Source organism: Spea bombifrons, chromosome 5, assembly GCF_027358695.1.
Source record: "Spea bombifrons isolate aSpeBom1 chromosome 5, aSpeBom1.2.pri, whole genome shotgun sequence".
Taxonomy (NCBI): domain Eukaryota; kingdom Metazoa; phylum Chordata; class Amphibia; order Anura; family Pelobatidae; genus Spea; species Spea bombifrons.
The window spans coordinates 80,286,002-80,303,997 of NC_071091.1; the positions used below are offsets into that span (position 1 = coordinate 80,286,002).

General features: G+C 36.9%; 1 protein-coding gene across 3 annotated transcripts in view; it reads right to left on the minus strand.

Annotated features, from left to right (window-relative positions):
* ZNF521 (zinc finger protein 521) overlaps positions 1 to 17,996 on the minus strand; it is a 144,915-nt gene that overhangs the window by 14,568 nt on the left and 112,351 nt on the right. For all 3 annotated transcript variants that reach the window (XM_053468234.1, XM_053468233.1, XM_053468235.1), the window contains 2 exons: positions 5,793 to 5,924; positions 1,496 to 1,611 (listed from right to left, as the gene is read on the minus strand). In XM_053468234.1, the coding sequence (XP_053324209.1) occupies positions 1,496 to 1,611; positions 5,793 to 5,924 (248 nt within the window). The remainder of the gene's footprint in view (positions 1 to 1,495; positions 1,612 to 5,792; positions 5,925 to 17,996) is intronic.

A 17,996-nucleotide genomic window follows, 5' to 3' on the forward strand; every position in this document is an offset into this window, starting at 1 on the left:
CGCAGAGACACTAGTCTGTCACAAAAGAGGGATTGTCTTCTGTCCCCAGTTATCTAATTAGATATAAAGCAGCCATCGCTGCTCTGTTCGAATTCTCCTGCGAGCAAGCATTGGAGCTAACTGGCTGCGAGTATGCATGCGCAATATCGCATGGGGCATGTGTTCTGCATTTCCTGCAAGATAAACTGCTGGGGGCAGGGAGAGAGAATAAATGCGCAGATGGGTTCCTGGTGAATCATTCTATAAAAAAAAAACCCTGTTCACATTTGGCTATGGAGTATCCCCTTAAAGTTGCCGATATGATCTTGCTCTTATCGAAGTAGCACTGATTACACAATTCAATTTGAGTGGAGTCTGGCCAACATTCCTCCTTTTCGCCCCAATGTATTTTCCCCTTCTAGGTGAGTTTAAGAATGAACCTTGCAAAGTCTAGTTGTGCCTCCGACACATTAGCCACTTAGGCAAACGTGGCAGTGCATGGAGAAAGTAAGCGCTTCACATACCCAGCAGGTACAAGAGTGGAAAGATATGACTTGACCGATCTAATTCAACACTCTAAATTAGCCACTGACATAATGTTCTTTGTTTGGAACATACATTACTGCCCACGTATCTTGAGTGACCCCTATATCGTAGACCATATCTCCAGTATTAACAATACATTTGGGCTTTGGCTTGCAATATTTACTGTTCTTCAAACACAGTAGAATAAACCTTTTTATAAGACAGAGGGCTTTGGTAAATTTGGAGGAAAATTGGAGATTTGTACTAAAAGGCTCTATCTTATATAGAAAGAAAATGAATATAAATGTAAGCAAAATTCACACATTTTTGGGCATTAATTCAATGCACAAAATGATACATACTGTATTTCTGTTTTTATGCTAAAGGGGAAAACACATTTTTTTCCATTTCTTTTTTTAACAATGATTTATGACGTATAGATAATTTTATAATAAATACTACTAAATAATGATAAATAAATACTATCATTGTTAATAATAGTAATAATAACCCCCCCATAATTCATACCATGACTCGTAATTAAGTAGCCAGTGGCTTTATCCAACTCAGGGGTTAGAAAACTGACATTTCTGTGTAATCCTGATGCCAATAAACATTCTGTCCAAAAATAATAACCAACATTGTATGTATACAAAGCCATATCACACTTTGGATCTTAAAGGTTGTGCACTTTATATCATCTGGGATATGTCACCTTTAATAAGTGTGGGGGTTATTAAAAGAGAACACAACGTGAAGTGAGAAATATACCCTACCAATGCAATATAGCGAGTTTATGTGTGAAGGGCTTTATTTAACATTGGCTTGAGAAGTTCTATCCCATCTGCTCATTTATTAGGAGTTACAATTAAATTCACACAGTTAAGTAGGAATAGGACAACTGGGAAAAAACGGCTTTGCTGGAAATCTTTGGTGAACTTAGTATGTGATAAGACATAAAAAAAATGTGTCAACACACAATAAATTGTACCTGCAGTTCCGTCTGGAAAAAGAACTTTTGTGGACACTGTGTGCAATCATAGATCTTATCTTCTTGTCCATGAGCAGAAAAAATGTGCTGCTGCAGTTTGTTTGCTTGAACAAAAACTGTAATAGAAAAAGACGTTTGTTAAACTCCAACGCAGGATATCGTATTGCCTTACACAGCATCACAACAGTACATTATAATACTTTTGAAATAATATGACTGACAAGACATTCATACGTCTTCTTGCGCCAGTGGAACTGGCATATTCATGCAGCCAATAGTCAATTTTCCATTGTTTTGGAGCATTGCCAATTTTTTTATTGTAATCTTAACTTAAAGATATATTTGAAGAATAAATTACATTAGCCTCCCCAAGTGCATTTTATTAACTGTAAATGAGTAAGGGGTTGTAAACCATCTGTTACAAGTAAGACTAGATGAAACATTTCACCCCACCAGCATAACTATGTAGGCTGGAAGACCTACAAAGAGTATACTTGGAAACTCTCAATGTTTGACACAGAGTCTCCAGTTGAAGCCTTGCTTTCTCAGGTCACCTTCCTCTTTCTCTAGGCATGGATCGGCACTTGGCCATGCCTATTCCCCACACATATTCTACCTGCTCCTCGATCATTTTACACCTGATCCCTGCCAACTTCCCTTCCAATTAAGGCTTTCTGAGGCAAGCACTACCCCTCTGCACATCTACTCCTGCCTCTTCACAAGCCAACTCCCCCAGAATGAGAAAGCTCCGGTTAGCCTACCCTGGAGAGTTTCCATGTATGTTCCTCAGAAAGGTTTCAACAAACCATCTAAGCGTCCATTAAGCCTTTGTGCTCAAGAAACATATGGTGAGTTGAACGGTTTCAATGTACCTTAATTCACCTGCAACTCATGGTTTGGTTAATAAACCCTTAAGGATTCAAAGGTTTAGTCGTAAAAAGTGAGCGAAAGGGAGACAAAAGCTTTGCTGATGAAATGTGCAAAGAATAAAATTTTTTGTCTCAAAGACAAATGTAGTCCCAAGATTTTAATGTATAGCTTAATTAAGAGGGACAGGAGTAAGCTTACTTTGTAATCAGGATCACGTACATCATTTTGTTATCTGGGCTATAAAATAAGCATTAGCAAACCAGAGAAAACATCGCATGTAAAAAGGCTCGGCAATCCAAACCTTCGGACACTCCAAGGCACAGATTGGAAACGGGAAATCAGTAAATTCACTTTGGATACTTTGAGATTAACTGAGCCTACATACAGAATGCAAGAGTTTCAATAATACAACCGTGTTCAATTTTAATGACTACAAAACAAGGTCCTAAGAATGTGTAACAGTTTACCTGGGAGACACACTATTAATAATTAAGTTGTATGTGCCAGAGGCAGTATTTGGGTTGGCAGCACTTACATGTGATGACGCCGGGTGCACTGTGACCTAAAAAGGAAGCTTCTAAGTACAAGCTGTATCTGTATAGGATAGGTGAGGATTGATTAAGGATGCTGCCATGTGATTGGCCTGTCTCATTGTTAAAATTATTCTAATCACAAGCCAGTTTAGAATAAAAATTGTTGCTCATCAATTTTAATCAGATTTTTTCATTATGTTACGATCAATAGTCTCCGAAGGAAAAAAAAAAAGTAATTCCTTTACTTCGAGCTGAGGTTTGCCTCAATACTGATCCCAACTTTCCTCTCTCCTAACAAGGAATGGTATAGTAAACCACACAACTAAAACACTTTTCACATCATATTTCTGGTACGTATCTTCTCTTTATTAAATATTATACTAATACATGTCGGAATCTGGATTAGGCAAGCACCCCAACACTGCCTTAGAGAGCAAAACATTGGGGACCATTGGCGCGGGATTCATGTACTAGTAGGAATGTCAAACTATACTTATTGGATTTGCTTCGCTGCAATGTGTTTAACTAACTGTACTTCTTAAAAGGAGAGAGACAACAAATTTACAACTACCCAGATCTACCTCGCACGTTGATAATGACCAACAAGCAGTACGTTTTGTACAGAAAATAAACTTCAAGTAGAGTTTGAGACATTCAACATGGTTTATTCACTAAACTGGGAATTTGCAAGAGAGTTGCCGTTTCAACTCACCAACTTCAGCCAACAATAGGAGAAATATGCCAACATCAACCACATGATTTAGTGAACAAACCACAGGATAGACTTTAATGTACATGATTGCATTTCATTTCATGAGATTAGTTATCCAAGCTAGGCACGTAATCACATCCGTAAGGAAGATTCAGAAGGAAAGGTGCATGAAATGCAAGTGCTGATGGTAATAAGGTATTTATGCTTGTACTGGGCTGTAATACAGTAAGACAAAGCAGTTTCTGAAAGTGTATTATGTTAAAGTCATTCTGCGTCTGTAAAGCCAACATGAAACCGTTTACTTTGAAGTCACGTATTGCAAACCCTTTGAACGTAGCTATAATGGTATCACTCACTGTCCCTATTTGTACAAGTCAACTGCCATCGTATCTATAATACAAAACACTTGTTCCAGCCATAAAATATTAGAGGACCCCAAACAAAGGAGCATCTGCCCATTTTCACTCAGTTCTAATCCACCCTTGACACTATGAATAGGTTTGAATGTTTTTTTGACACAATACAATCAAAAGGCCATTTTACACTGTTCTATAAGATTATACATCAAAGCCCTCAAGGATGCTTGTTTGTTGAATAACACAGTTCGGGATAACAAAGCAAAAAGACAAGTTTGTCTCGTGTGAGCCTAATGATCAGACGCCAATGGCTTTAGAGAACAGGAGGATATTTAACCGCATGTAACATTTTGTGGTGCAGCTGCATAGGAACCAATGAAATAACCCCCACAGTTACATATTAGAGCATTAAATCCTGTCAATAAAAAAATCGATGGCAACAAAAGATTGCTTGCCTTGCAGTATTAGTCAATTGACATATTGGACTGCATGCATTACCTCCAATGGGGAGGATGTATACCACTCACTAGGGACAAGAACAGGATTCGGACGAGAAGGCCTGAGCATTTACATAGAGACTAAATAGTCTCTTTATTACGGGTGTGCATCAGGATGCTTATATCAAAGACATTTCCTGACAGCAGACTTAGTGTTTTACTTTCGGTCTTGTGCATCCCATTTCAGAATGAAAACAATTGTACAGGCGTGATCTTCAGACAGCACAGTGTGATTCAGAATACACGGACTAGCTGTTCCGGAACACACCGTATACACAGAGCCTTTTCTCTACCACTAGGTGTCAGCGTCAGAACGCCTCCTCTTCTGGCTCTTTTTCGTGGAGTAATAATAGCAGTAATAAGGGGTGACAGTAGCCAGGCTTCACAGAGAACAGATATTACTTGGCTATATTCTTATTTTTCAGAAAACCCAAAGCCCAGAATGATACCTGTGGCCTTGCAGCTCTTTTTTTCACTAGGGTATACTATTTTGATAATGGTCGCAAACCAATTTAAATATGCCTTCTCGTATTCTGATAATACGTTGTTTACTTGTGAACATATTTTGAATTTGTTTTCCTAATAAATACACAATTTATGGATGAAACGACATTGCTTGCATCACAGTTTTCAAGCATATATGTATAGTATAATAGGGTGCGCCAGCTTCACCACAAAGAGGTAAATAAGACACCAGGACAGGGCTTACAAACGGTGTCAAAACAGTTTGCTGGTCTTTTGACATACGCCATTAAAACGCTTGTCAGTGTTACATTCTGGGTTTGACTCTGCTTCCCGTGCCCATTTCCCACCCAATACACACACTTCACAAAATGGGTCAAATTCTACTCAAATGCTCTTTCCAGCACTTACAATACAAACAAGTAGGGCTATGGAAGTGCTGGTCTCAAAATATGAAATTATTCAGATGATATTAATTATAATCAAACCATCTTAAATGCCACAGCAGAGTTTATCTCATTTTATAACATATTAAGTGGATTCATATGAATTACTTAATACTAAGGAACAATGAGGTGTCAAACCTTTAACCCTGTGAATGCCTGATGGAGTGATAATCCAATACGAAAATGGATAACATGTGAACATAACTGGGACCTTCCCAGGGTAGGCTACTCGTAGATCTCCTTTTTGTGGAGGTGGCTTTAGTAGGGCAAGTCCCTGACAGCCTTTACCACGAGGGAAGTGCGCATGGCCAAACGCCACTACCTCTCCCAAACAAAGAAGAAACGGAAAGGGAAGTATGGCTTTAGCCAGAGACTGTGGGTCTCACACAGAACATTCCCAAGTCAACCGGGTCACCCTTACCTGTGAAACAGACTGGGCACTTGAATGTGCCACCCATGCCTTCAAAGCTGTGCTCGATCAGGTGGCACTGTAGCTTTGCCGGGGAATCGAAGGACTGGCTGCATAGTTTGCACTCGTGGTTCAGACCTTCATCTGATGAAAAAGCACAGAAGTGGTTGTAGTTAGAGAGACCATCTTTGTTTTATACATTTCTAGATATATTTAGGTAGATTACATTTATAGAGGGCCAGTAGGTTGTTAATTAATATTACCATTAATACATACTAGTAGAGAAGGAGAAGAGGACCCTTGCAAGCTTAAAATAGATTAGGATAATTCCCAAAATAGTTGCCTGTGATTGGTCTAAAGGCAGGTTTTTGCTTTGCTTTACTTTCTGGTTGATGACCACTCACAAAAGACTGAACTGAGCATATTAAAATGAGCGAAGATGAGGCATCAGCATCACAACTGCAACATTAAACTCATATGGGATACAAAATAACTAAATTTACCTGGCATGAATCAAAACAATTTAAGATGAGGAAACTTCTAGGATTATGTTGTCATAAACACATGAAGAATATGTCATCTTTATAAAAAGAAAGAAAAAAAAAAACACAAAAAACCCCACTGTGCTCACGGTAATTATTTGTAATCACATTAATTGCCGGTGATAGCCAGAAGTAGTTAATACAACGGTAAGCAGTTGGCATTAGCCATTCACCCATATGTTCCTTTTATTGCTGTAGTGTACACGACACAAACGTTGTAAGCTTAATGGTATCAGCCTCATCAAGCTGTCATTTCCTCTAAACTGTATTACTGCTTTGCAAGCCATGCTTGTAACTAAAGATGAAATAATGAGTTGGCAGTTGTAGCTATTGATGTTCACCATATACAAATCAGATCTTTTAAATTAAGTCTGTAATTAGAGAAACTGATCAAGCAGTACCATATTTCATCTGTCTGATTAGACACTAACACATAGTTCCAACAATGCGTATTCAGTGGTGGACTAGACCTTCATGTACATTTGTGTGCATACACACTGGGATATATATTATACACGCACACTGTATGCATACATATTTTACTAGTAAAATATTGTGCTCAAGTGCAGTTATTATTATTACCTTTTACTTATAACATAGCGCCAATAATTTACCCAGAGATTCTTACATTACATACATTCAAAAAGGTATGACAAAACTAGAATGGACCGATACTTTAGGTAAAGAGGACCCTGCTCACAGCCATACAAGAGATGATTGAAATGATTTAAAACAAAAACACACATTTTGCATTCAAAATAATATTATTATTACATGGTCATGATACAGTTCCCAGAAAAGCTAACAATATTAATAATAATAATTATTGTTCATAATAATAAAAATGTCCTTGCCCCTTGCAGTTTCTATCAGTTTAGGTTATATTTTATTCATTTTACAATTTTAAATTTTAGAATGCTTAACCTTTTTTTTTTATGTAAGACATTTAAGGTAACATAGTCAATGAGATATTGATAAATACCTGCTTATAATTAGCAGAATAAATAATACAATTTGAATATATTTTAGCACTGCTTTGTCTGTCCAGTTCCATGTGTTACGTTTTTTATGCTTCTGCGCAGGAAAGTTGTTGCAGGCAATATGACCCTGAACAGGAGCATCAAATATTGTGCCCCGATATACATATTTATGCCTTATAATCCGCCAGTGTAAGGAAGTGTTAAAATGAACATGTGCCTAAAGGAGGAATCAAACTAGCAGAATAAAAACATTACTAAAGAATGGTTTAGTTTGTCCTCCCGTCGTATAATGTGCAACACATTTTAGCTACAAGTTGAAATGTACACATATAGACGTAAAAACAAAGAATTTAACACGCATAAGAACCATTTGGCCATCTGATCTGCCTACGCAATTATATTTCTCCCCCATTGTGATCTCATGAACAATCTTGAGCTAATGACTTATTGTTGCATTGGTTGGCCCAAGAGGTGTTTGTCTCTATTTCGATATACCGCGTGGTGTGTGTGTATAACTATATTTGGCTTTAAGACACTAATTTGTTAAGTCACAGACCTTTAATCGTCACATCTGTATTACTGCAGTAAAATAATACCAAGACAATACCAATAATTGTTTTCCTCCGTGCACCTAACAATTGGCTATCAATTTCTACAAACCATTTAAATCTCCCCAACATTAACCCTTTCCAGTGCAGGAATTATACGTCTGGTACTGGGTGGGTTAATAATCCAGTCTCACATCAGAAACTTAAAAGAGCATTAACCTTGCATGGCCTCCGTTCGGGATGCCTAGGGCATTAAGAGGATGCTGCTAGCTTGTAAAATAGTTCAGGGAAAAGTCACCGAGATGGGCCCATTGTCCTCAAAATTAGTTCAAATGTGCTTTTTTCCACTAAGGCATTAAAGGGCATGTTGTAAAAATAATGAGTACCATTTTGCATTTACAAATTGCTGTAAACACCCTCCCCACCACCACCCCGTAACAAAACGGCAAAGAATTATTACAAATTATTATTTGTCCTCAATCTGAATTTCTGCATTATTGCTAAAATTTTCTATATCCATATTCTTAATTCTGGTGCAGGCTGAGGCTTCCCATCCCCTGCATTTTACCCCATTTGCCCCTTTAATGGTCACCAGAGCACATGTTATATCTGTTACAGCTACCTTTATTTTTTTCTTTTTTAGACGAGCACATTACCTATTTTGTGTCAATAACGTGATATTCTGTATCATTTAATTAAGCTCTTGCAGAATCACAGACCGATCGCATATAACCAGATGTCAACAGCAATACAGTTGTAGGAATTGCCCAGGCTGCAAACGATAACATCACCAAATGGTGCATGGATAAAGAGTCACAATTTGTTCAATTATTAAAAATGTTAAACAGCATTGTATGCGTAACAAACAACTTTTAACATAAACATGTTTAAAATACCAGGAGAAAAGAGACTATTAACAACTGGATACGATTACAGCCTCCAGGATCTGCCGACATAAACAACAAACATCTTCTTGTAAGCGTCCTTGAGCAGTAGAACTTATAAAGGTTTGTACTCCGATGACTCCAAAGACTCTACACTTCCATCAGCACCAGAGGTTGATAACACCCTAAAGCAGTCAGATCGTTAAACAAGAGATCACTTCATCGGGCCCTGATCTTGGAACGCTAAGTTAATGCTCTTTTCCCCGAAACTTACCATCCTAGTTCAACTCCAATCAAATGCTCGCTGGCTATCTTACACGCAGCTGTTATTCCTTAAGTCACCAGAGACCCCTTTGTATTGTCTGATCAACACTCCAGCTATTACCGAGCACCAATTTGTAAAGGTTTAGAAGTCGAGATTCTTTTTCCCGGTGACTCCGGAGACTGTCCAGATGGATCCTTTAACCTCAAATACTGCAAATATCCATAGGCTAACATACAAAGCAATAAAACCCCAACTGGCACATCATAATATGGCAGGGAATTTAACCAGAACTCTGACCACCGTGATAGTAAACTACATCTCTGACAGGATTTAAATAGCCTGCGGTGGCTGTCAATGTTACGATTTAAAAAATCTGCTAGTTATTTCATCAGTGCGTGTGTGTCAGGGTTATTTTGATTAACATAAAAATCAGTGCTCGAAATGTTTGTACCGTATCTCCTATTCTATCATCACAAAATGGATTATTTCTTATTTTGAAATATATCTGTAGTTTCTATTTGCTTAAACATTTAAAGAAAAGAATACAATGAAAGATCTGCTAAATATCCAGGGCAATTTAACATTTTGTCTAAGTGGACAATACCTTAAAGCAGGCCTGCCACGAGGGCCAAAATATATACGAAAAAAATCGAATAAAGCATTAACGCATACAAAACTGTGTCAGCTTATTTTTATTTCTATTGCATGGTAACCATTGGGAGTACATTGCTACAGGGCCACACATGTCCAGAATCTGCCTGAATTAAAATCAAGTCCTGAAATAAATGGTTGACAATTTCACATAACATTTGTTACTTGGTTGATGGATTTGGTTAAATGCAAATCCATTACTGAATCAAACCAGAAGCAGGTTAGCGTTACTATTAAATCATTAAAATATTATATATATATATTTATACATATATATTTAATTATTAATTGCAACATACTCTGTAGAATCCACACTACTTTATATATATACAGCATCTGCATCTATAAACAGCCGTAATCCCGGCTCAATTCAAATTTAAGCAAAAGTCAATCTACTGCATCTTATAATGCGATCATTCTTAGAGCAAGGGATGCATTTCACTTCAACAACTGTTCAGTTTCCTGCTTGGCTGCACTTACGTCTGTCGCCTGAAAGTGAACTACGCATGCCACATGTTTACCAACAAGACGTCTGGCTAAAGAAGTACTTGGATGCAAATAAATTACCCCTAGCTTGTAAACAAAAATGCATCTGGTTAAAAAAAACATACGTTGTTATATTGTATATTATATATATGTGGCTATTTGTAACCATAAAAATTGCTATCTCGCATAACATAGTGCTTAACTGTAAGGCTGAAAAAAGTAGAATTGCTGTCCTGGATCGGCACTTAACATATTATAGTTTATTATATTGCATAAAGCAAAGTCTAGCCATCAATGGCCTATTCTGGTCTAACCTATTCTGGCAGCCCCTCTGCCGCATAACAAGGAGCCAACCACTCTGTTGGGTAATCGGGCTCCCTGTAGGGCCACTGCTGCACTGGCTATCACTGATCTTCCCAAATTTTATTAGCATACAGACATACTATGAGGTAAGGGATTGTTTTCTTCTTCTAAATAAAACATTGGAAAAAGTACAATATTTAAAAAAATAAATAAAAAATAAAATTATATATCTATATATATATATACACATACTCGATTACAAAATCATTTAGGCAGGACTTCCCCCGCCTTTTGTTTCTGTAAATCATAATTGTTACGTGATGCACTATTATGTCACTTTTACCCATTGTACATTGCTGTGGAATATGATGTTGCTTTATAAAACCAATAAACTACAACACTCAATGTGGTTGATGTGGCATGAACAAAATAGAGATTATTCTTAAAATGGGCCTAAAGTGCAAACACCTTGACGTGGGACATTTAAGCACAAAAAAATGCCAGAAGCAGATTTTATGGGTTTCTAATGCCGTGACCTTCAGCATTATGCTTAGACATAGCCCTAAGGTCCCCGTGAAACCCACGCTAAATAAATCTTCAGGTGAAAAGTGAAGCGTAGCTGGGTATTGTAATCTGAGAGAGGCATCATTTGAGTACAGTAGATAAGATACCATACAAAAACAATGTCAGTAGAACAGATACCTGCAGAATCACTCCAAACTGCATCTCATAGTTTACATCCAAGGAAGGTACATTATGTTGACAGTCAAAATAAATATTTATAGTCTTGGCCGTGCTGCCCTCGAGTCCTCAGAATTCTCTTGAGGACAACACAACCAGGTTTGAGCACTTGACACAAAGCTAAATAGTGCCTCGATCTGATCATTACAAAACCTGCTCAAGGATTCTAACAACCACATCGCATCGCGCGCAGGACATTCTCATTGCTCCTGTTACAAATGGAGACCTATGGCAATGAGGCCAGGTCATTATTAAGTCAGCAATAACTATGTACATATCAAGAAAAACAAGGTACTCACGTCTTTGGGGGCTTATTAAAAGTAACGTGCAAAAAAGCTTATCCCAACAGTGTTTTTTTCTGCCTTTTTCACTAATCATCTTGAAATGTTTATATTTTTCCAGAACTAGAAGTGTGAGCCTGCATTTTTTTTTGTTTGTTTCCAATATACTGAAATAGATATGGGTCACTAAACCAGGTACGGTGTGTAAACTTCAATACACGTTAAAATAAGCAAATAAAAAAACAATGTTTTACCTGTACATTTTAAGATGATATGCAAGATATTTAACCCTTTATTATCATGACCCAACTAATGCACATACCTAATTATTTTAGAATCTGCTATTACACACATAAAAAAAAGAAAATCTGGGTCCGTTTAGTAGTTGTCAATTTTGCATATAGTTTTAATTATTCTAGTGCAATGAAAGTTTTATTTAATTGAGGAAATACAATAAAATATTTGCTAAAATAAAATTACCCAAAGACTATAATGTGAAAATCAGCATAATAGTTTAGTAAATCTGTACTGTGAAACCTGAAAACATTAGTCATTACAGCAAAAAGAGCACTTTAAAATACATAATACCAAAGTGAATGAAACTTCTAATCAAATACAACAGGAAAAACAAAAAGTGTCCATTTTACACAGAGACTCACTCTAAATCTCCCCTGTCATTTCATTACATTACAGAACTGCTTAACGAGTAATCAGGTTGGGACTATTCATAAGATTTCCTGGAATCCCTGCAGAACCTCTAGAATACAGAACTTTTTTCAACGTCTGTCATCGGTTCTTGGAGTCTTTAGGTTTACTTTTTACCCAACTTTGCTTGCAATGAGCTCCTCTGACCTTTGCACAATAACATAAAACGTAATGGTCTAGAACATTGCTTATTTTTTCCCAGCTAGGCGCAAAAAGTATACACATGAGAAATAACTAGTCCACCATTATCTGCTTGTCTGTCTCTTATGTAAAAAAAAAAAACCCCAAAAACTGAAATATTCATTTTTACCTTACAGTAAAGACACGTTGCACTTAATGACAAGCGCTCGTTATCTTTTTTCACTTAAGTCCTTCATTCTGCTGTTCCACAAATCACTAATTCCATCTTTCAGTATACTAAGCAAATAAGCCCTAGTTGATATGTCGTTTTATTTTAGTTTTATTTAACTATTATTTTTAGCATCCAAGACAGCAATCTATCAGTGCTTTTTTTTCACGTGACAAGTCAGCGGCAACATTTTGGTTAAAAACTAGAAAAGGTTTAGGCTTCACAACGGCAATATAAATATTGTAATAAAAATAAAATTACAAATAGTAATACAAAATTAATATACAAGTTTGTACAAGAAAATACAATTTGACACACTCTAACAATCCAAAGATTGTGTTTGTGGACTATGCTGCATATTTGCCACTTGTGTGCATTGTGTGCTATGTGGATATAATGGAGTCATTGGATCTTTCTTGCTGGAGTCATGACACTGAAAGAAATTGACCACCAACTCATCAATTACATCAGATCTACGCTCAAACCAATAAAATGGATCCTGGGCTTTGCGGGTTTCAATACCCAAATGTCTTAGCTGATGTAAATAAATCCATTCTGAGTGACTGGGATAGGTTAAAGAGATGTACAATAATGTACACAAAATATATTTCACCACTCATTTTTTCTTCACAGTTTTTTTTGTGTGAAAGTTTACAGTTTTCTGATTATTGTGCAATTGCAAACATGTAATATACTTGGACACTCATATTCATTAACATAATGCATAAACTTTGAGTAACGAGATACATGTGTTCAATAACTTCTTAGCAAACAAATCAGTCTTGTTAATTGCATTCATTTGTACCAGAGAACTCTAAAACAATAGAAAGCTAAATGCTTGAGGGACCGGCCATTTAATAAATAGTTGAAATAGTGCTATTGTGCAGTATGGACAGTGCCTTCTACTTTAGAGTTGAAAACCCATCTTCTGAAGAGAAGACCAAGGCAGCGGGTAGAACGGGGCATCAGCAGATAAAAGGTTCTTGGAAGAAAAAGGTCCTTAAGTGAACAATTCTGCAGAGCTTACATTTTTATATAAGGTTTGACTAATTTTTTAAAGAATATTTTCTTATTTGTTTGTTTTGTTTTGTTTTAAAAAAAATAATACATGATAAATTGTTAGTAATTCAGTTTTCTCTAGAATAATTTCTTCTGCATCAGTATATATATTGTTCCTAGCTTTCTCCAAATGTAAAATCTTGCCCCAGCCTTTTAAACGTCACTTGGTTTGCTTAATAAGTGGATGTCCAGATAATCTTCTGGTGTTGGACACTGTACATATGAAGGCCATTTTGGTGAAAGGACACTTATTTTAGTCAATAAACTCCTAAGGTGAACATCATGAAAATAGTCAAAACCATAACTTTTTGCCCCCCAAACTACATCAAAGACACAATACCGTGGCTTAAGGTGACAATACTGTGGATAAGGTCAAAAGTATTTCAAGTCCCCTTTCTATTCACTGTTTTGCTTTATTTTACCCTCGATTCAAGTGTCATAATGTGTATACAGTATAGCAATGTATTATGTCTGTTACGCTATGGAACAAATTAAGAGCTACCTCCCCCCCCCCGAGGACACTAATTACTAATTTGCCTAGCAGCACTTCTTGAGATACTGTCCCTCATAAGATATTCCCACCACATACTAGTTTATAGCAAAACAATGTATGTCTCAATCAATTAAGTGAAATCTGGCTCCAATGCCATTAAATGACTAGGCTGATGGTATCCCAGGTGTTTTATTGCAGTTATCATGACGCTATATTAAATGATAATAGAGTTAATCCAGCCTACATGGCCATGATGCACCTTATCCTGAGCGCTTTGTGATTCCACCTTGGAGTCAGTCCGCACTTTCATAATTCACACATCATTTTTACTAGACGATACTGTAATGTTATTACTTGGGTCAGACTAATTACATAGTGTAGAATCTCATGATTTTTTAAACGAGACACCCTAAAACGCCCTGAACCAATTAGGTAAAGGCTACCTGACAAATCCAAATACATAGTATGATAACGCTTTACATTTTTTAACCCAAATATGATAATCCATTGGGTCTCCTCCCATGCAGGATTAGTGCTCCTCCAATATTCCAATGTCCCGGCTACTCTTTAGTGCCGTGGTGCTACAACATAGTCACTAGCGTGAATATTAAGGCTTTTTCCCTAGTGTTTTTTGGGGGGCCTTAAATAGTCAGTCATAGACTGAAGATAAGGATTTATCTATAGCATGTATATGCACATAACTAAATGTGCCCACCTATCCCTCTTCTTGACATCAAATTCAATTATTCCACTACATCAACTGAATTGTACCAATAATACACATGATTAAATAATAAAAAATAACGGTGCATGACTGACGATATAAAATTCAGATCTTTTATTAGAAATATATATATATATATATATATATATATATAACAGATATATAATTACTCAAAAAAAGCCATTCCCCCCCCTTGCCACTTCCAACATGACGCAAATATTGGGATGAACTAGTCTATGATACTTAAAGTGTTAAACATGCCGGCCACTAATGTCTAGCATTGTTGGAGGGATTAGCCTTGGACACATCCATGATTATAGAAGTACAGGAGTCACGACACGAATTAGAGCCAAACTGTATTGTGAACCAGTAAACAAGGGATGAAAAAGTAATTATTTCTGGAATGAGGATCTCGTGGAAGAAAGACAGGTGCAGTCATCCAAACAGATCGTCGATTCAGGGTGCTAGAGAAACGCACATAGGGGTATTCACCAAACAAAAGCAATGGATTTCACTTCCAAAACAACACGAGCCGCCATAATTACAAGCTTTGAAAATGCAGACGAGCAAATGAAATAAGTGAATTTACAACAGGTCACGCTCCGTCTTGCTTTAAACCTCTTACGTAGTTTAAATAAAGGCAGCGTCTGCAGTCATCGTGAGCACTTTTGAATGTCTTCATTAACAGTGGCTGCGGATCTAGCCGTAAAAATTGGATGCTCTTATTTTTAACCATCGTTTTGTCTAAGACAGACCAGTAAACACAATTCCTCTCGCTATAATTAGCCCTTTTTCTCGGAGGCTCTGGAGTGAGCTTGCCTGCCACAGATTTAATATCCAGTGCTGTATCCATATGTGCTGCCCTTGTCTGGTCCCAAAGCATAAAAACTCCCCTATTAGCAGGCTTGACTGCTTAATTATGCAGATTTTTTTGTACCCGTCTGCCTATAAAACTACGACGTCTATTTTTTTCTCTCCCTCCTTTCTACTTTTTTTTTGTGTTTTTTTGCACCATGCTGGTCATTCTAATGAAACTGGCATAGGGGAAAGGCTCTGATTTGCAGTAATGGAGGTTGGATCACACTGGCAATTTGTCCTTTGTGGGAGTTATGAAAGAAGTCAAATGCCTTTATCAGGCTCTACCCTATCACTCCCAAGGTGATCCGAGTTTACTTCCTGATGCTTTCTGAGTTTTCCTGAGGCTGTCCAATCAGTACGTTCACTAGGGAGCCAGGTCTAGCTTGGAAAAAAGTCTCTGTATCTAGTTACAGGACCACCAGGGACAGTCAACTAACCACCCCCAAGCCTTCTGATGAAAACCTTTTTTTTAACAAGGCCGCCCAGCGCCAATGAAATAACACACATCTGCATATCCACTGGGTCCCATGTTTCTTGTGCTCATGGATTATGTATCTTGCAGCCTCTAATAAAGAAACACAGTTCTTTGTTTAATGTTTATCTTGTGCTTGTTAAGCAAATGCTAATGTTGTATCGGAATGCTTTAGTGCTATTTGGGTTTTGGGTGATTTACTACAACACAATCTGCTGTGGAGTAAATTTGGAAGACAAGAAATACTCATTCTGGTAAAGAGGAGAAAATAACAGGGCAGGAGGAAAAAGGAAAGGGAGGGAGCGAGACAGAGAGAGAGGGAGAAAGAAAGAAGAGAAGCTGCACTGGTTTCTGCATTTACAGATCCCCATCTATTAACTTACTATTTACATTGTACCGCAAGGAAGTTGGCTGACAAGCCAGCGATAGTTTATATATTCAATATAAAATTGTATAATTCAACAGATATCATTAATGTATCGAAGTACTCTTGGCTATACAGACAGTTGTATGGGAGCGATAGGAGCTTAGTTCAATTTTGTTTAATAAACGAGAACTACCTTGCAGATACTTAAAGATACACACATATATATATATATATATATATATATATTGTAAGAACTGCAATGTTAACCTCTTATTTCTCTCTAAAGGTTTAAAGATTCAATACAGAATGGTGCTTCCAGAGCAACTTGCCAAGAATGTGCTCCTTTAATATACATACTGTAGGAAAACATTTTCTCTTACGTGGAAAGCTCTAAAAGGCCTTGCGAAATAATTGTTTGTTTGTTTTTCCTATCACCAGCAGAACGGTTGCTCCATCTAGCGAACTGTAAATCCTGTTGTTGCATCCCATCCACCTAAGCAGAGATATCCGGGGCCTTTATATAAAAACACTCATTATTGAATCAGAGGAAGGCATGCTAACTTGGTGACCATCTTCCGAGAATACCTGGATTGCCGATTGGAAAACAAATTTGTAATATACTTTAGTTTGCACCCATTTGTGCAGTGCAACATAAGGGGTTTACATCAAGCAAAAAGAAAGATAAATCTATAACCTACCCACTTGTGATTTTAGGATCAATTGACACCACTTCTAATGACCAACAAATACAAAATATAATAAAAAAAATGTGATGCATGCATTTCCAAAAGGAAGAGATCTTAATATTCCAAAGCAAAAAAAAACAAAAAAAAACCTCTACAATTCTTTTAATTCAAGGAGATGGTAAGAGCAGAGGGTGAATTTTAATAGTAACTGTGTGTGATCTTTCAGCTGGCAAGCAAGTTCATATAATAATTCAAACCGCCTAATCTTAGCAGGTCCTTCTCAAATCCCAGTGATGATCCATTAAGCCATCCATGAACTTAATCAAAATACAATACAGATCTTTCAAATACCAAGTTATCGTACATTTTGTGCAAGGACTATAGCCCAAGAGGCAACGCCATACACAAAGGGCTTAGTTTACAGACCAAACAGAATTGCAAACTAGGGCTGGGAATATTCTGCTGTCAAATTTAAAATGATATATGTCATAAATATGCAAGATTTATTTATATTTGTCAGTCAAAACATTTAAATGCACATACACATTACAAAGAGCAGACACAAGCATATACTGAAACGGCAGCAGTCCAGCATTTAAAAAAAAAAAAAATACAACAAAAATTGTTAGGCTTTTGCATACAAAGGTTACAGAAGCAACATCAGCAAATAAAATCTGTTCCGCAATCTGAGGCATTATCAAAATTGCTATGTAGACTGTCAGTTTTTAATTTATGTTTAAAACACACCAGTTAATTCACCAAACCATGAAAAGGGAAGGACTGGTCCTACATTATTCACACTGACATCATGCATGGTAACTA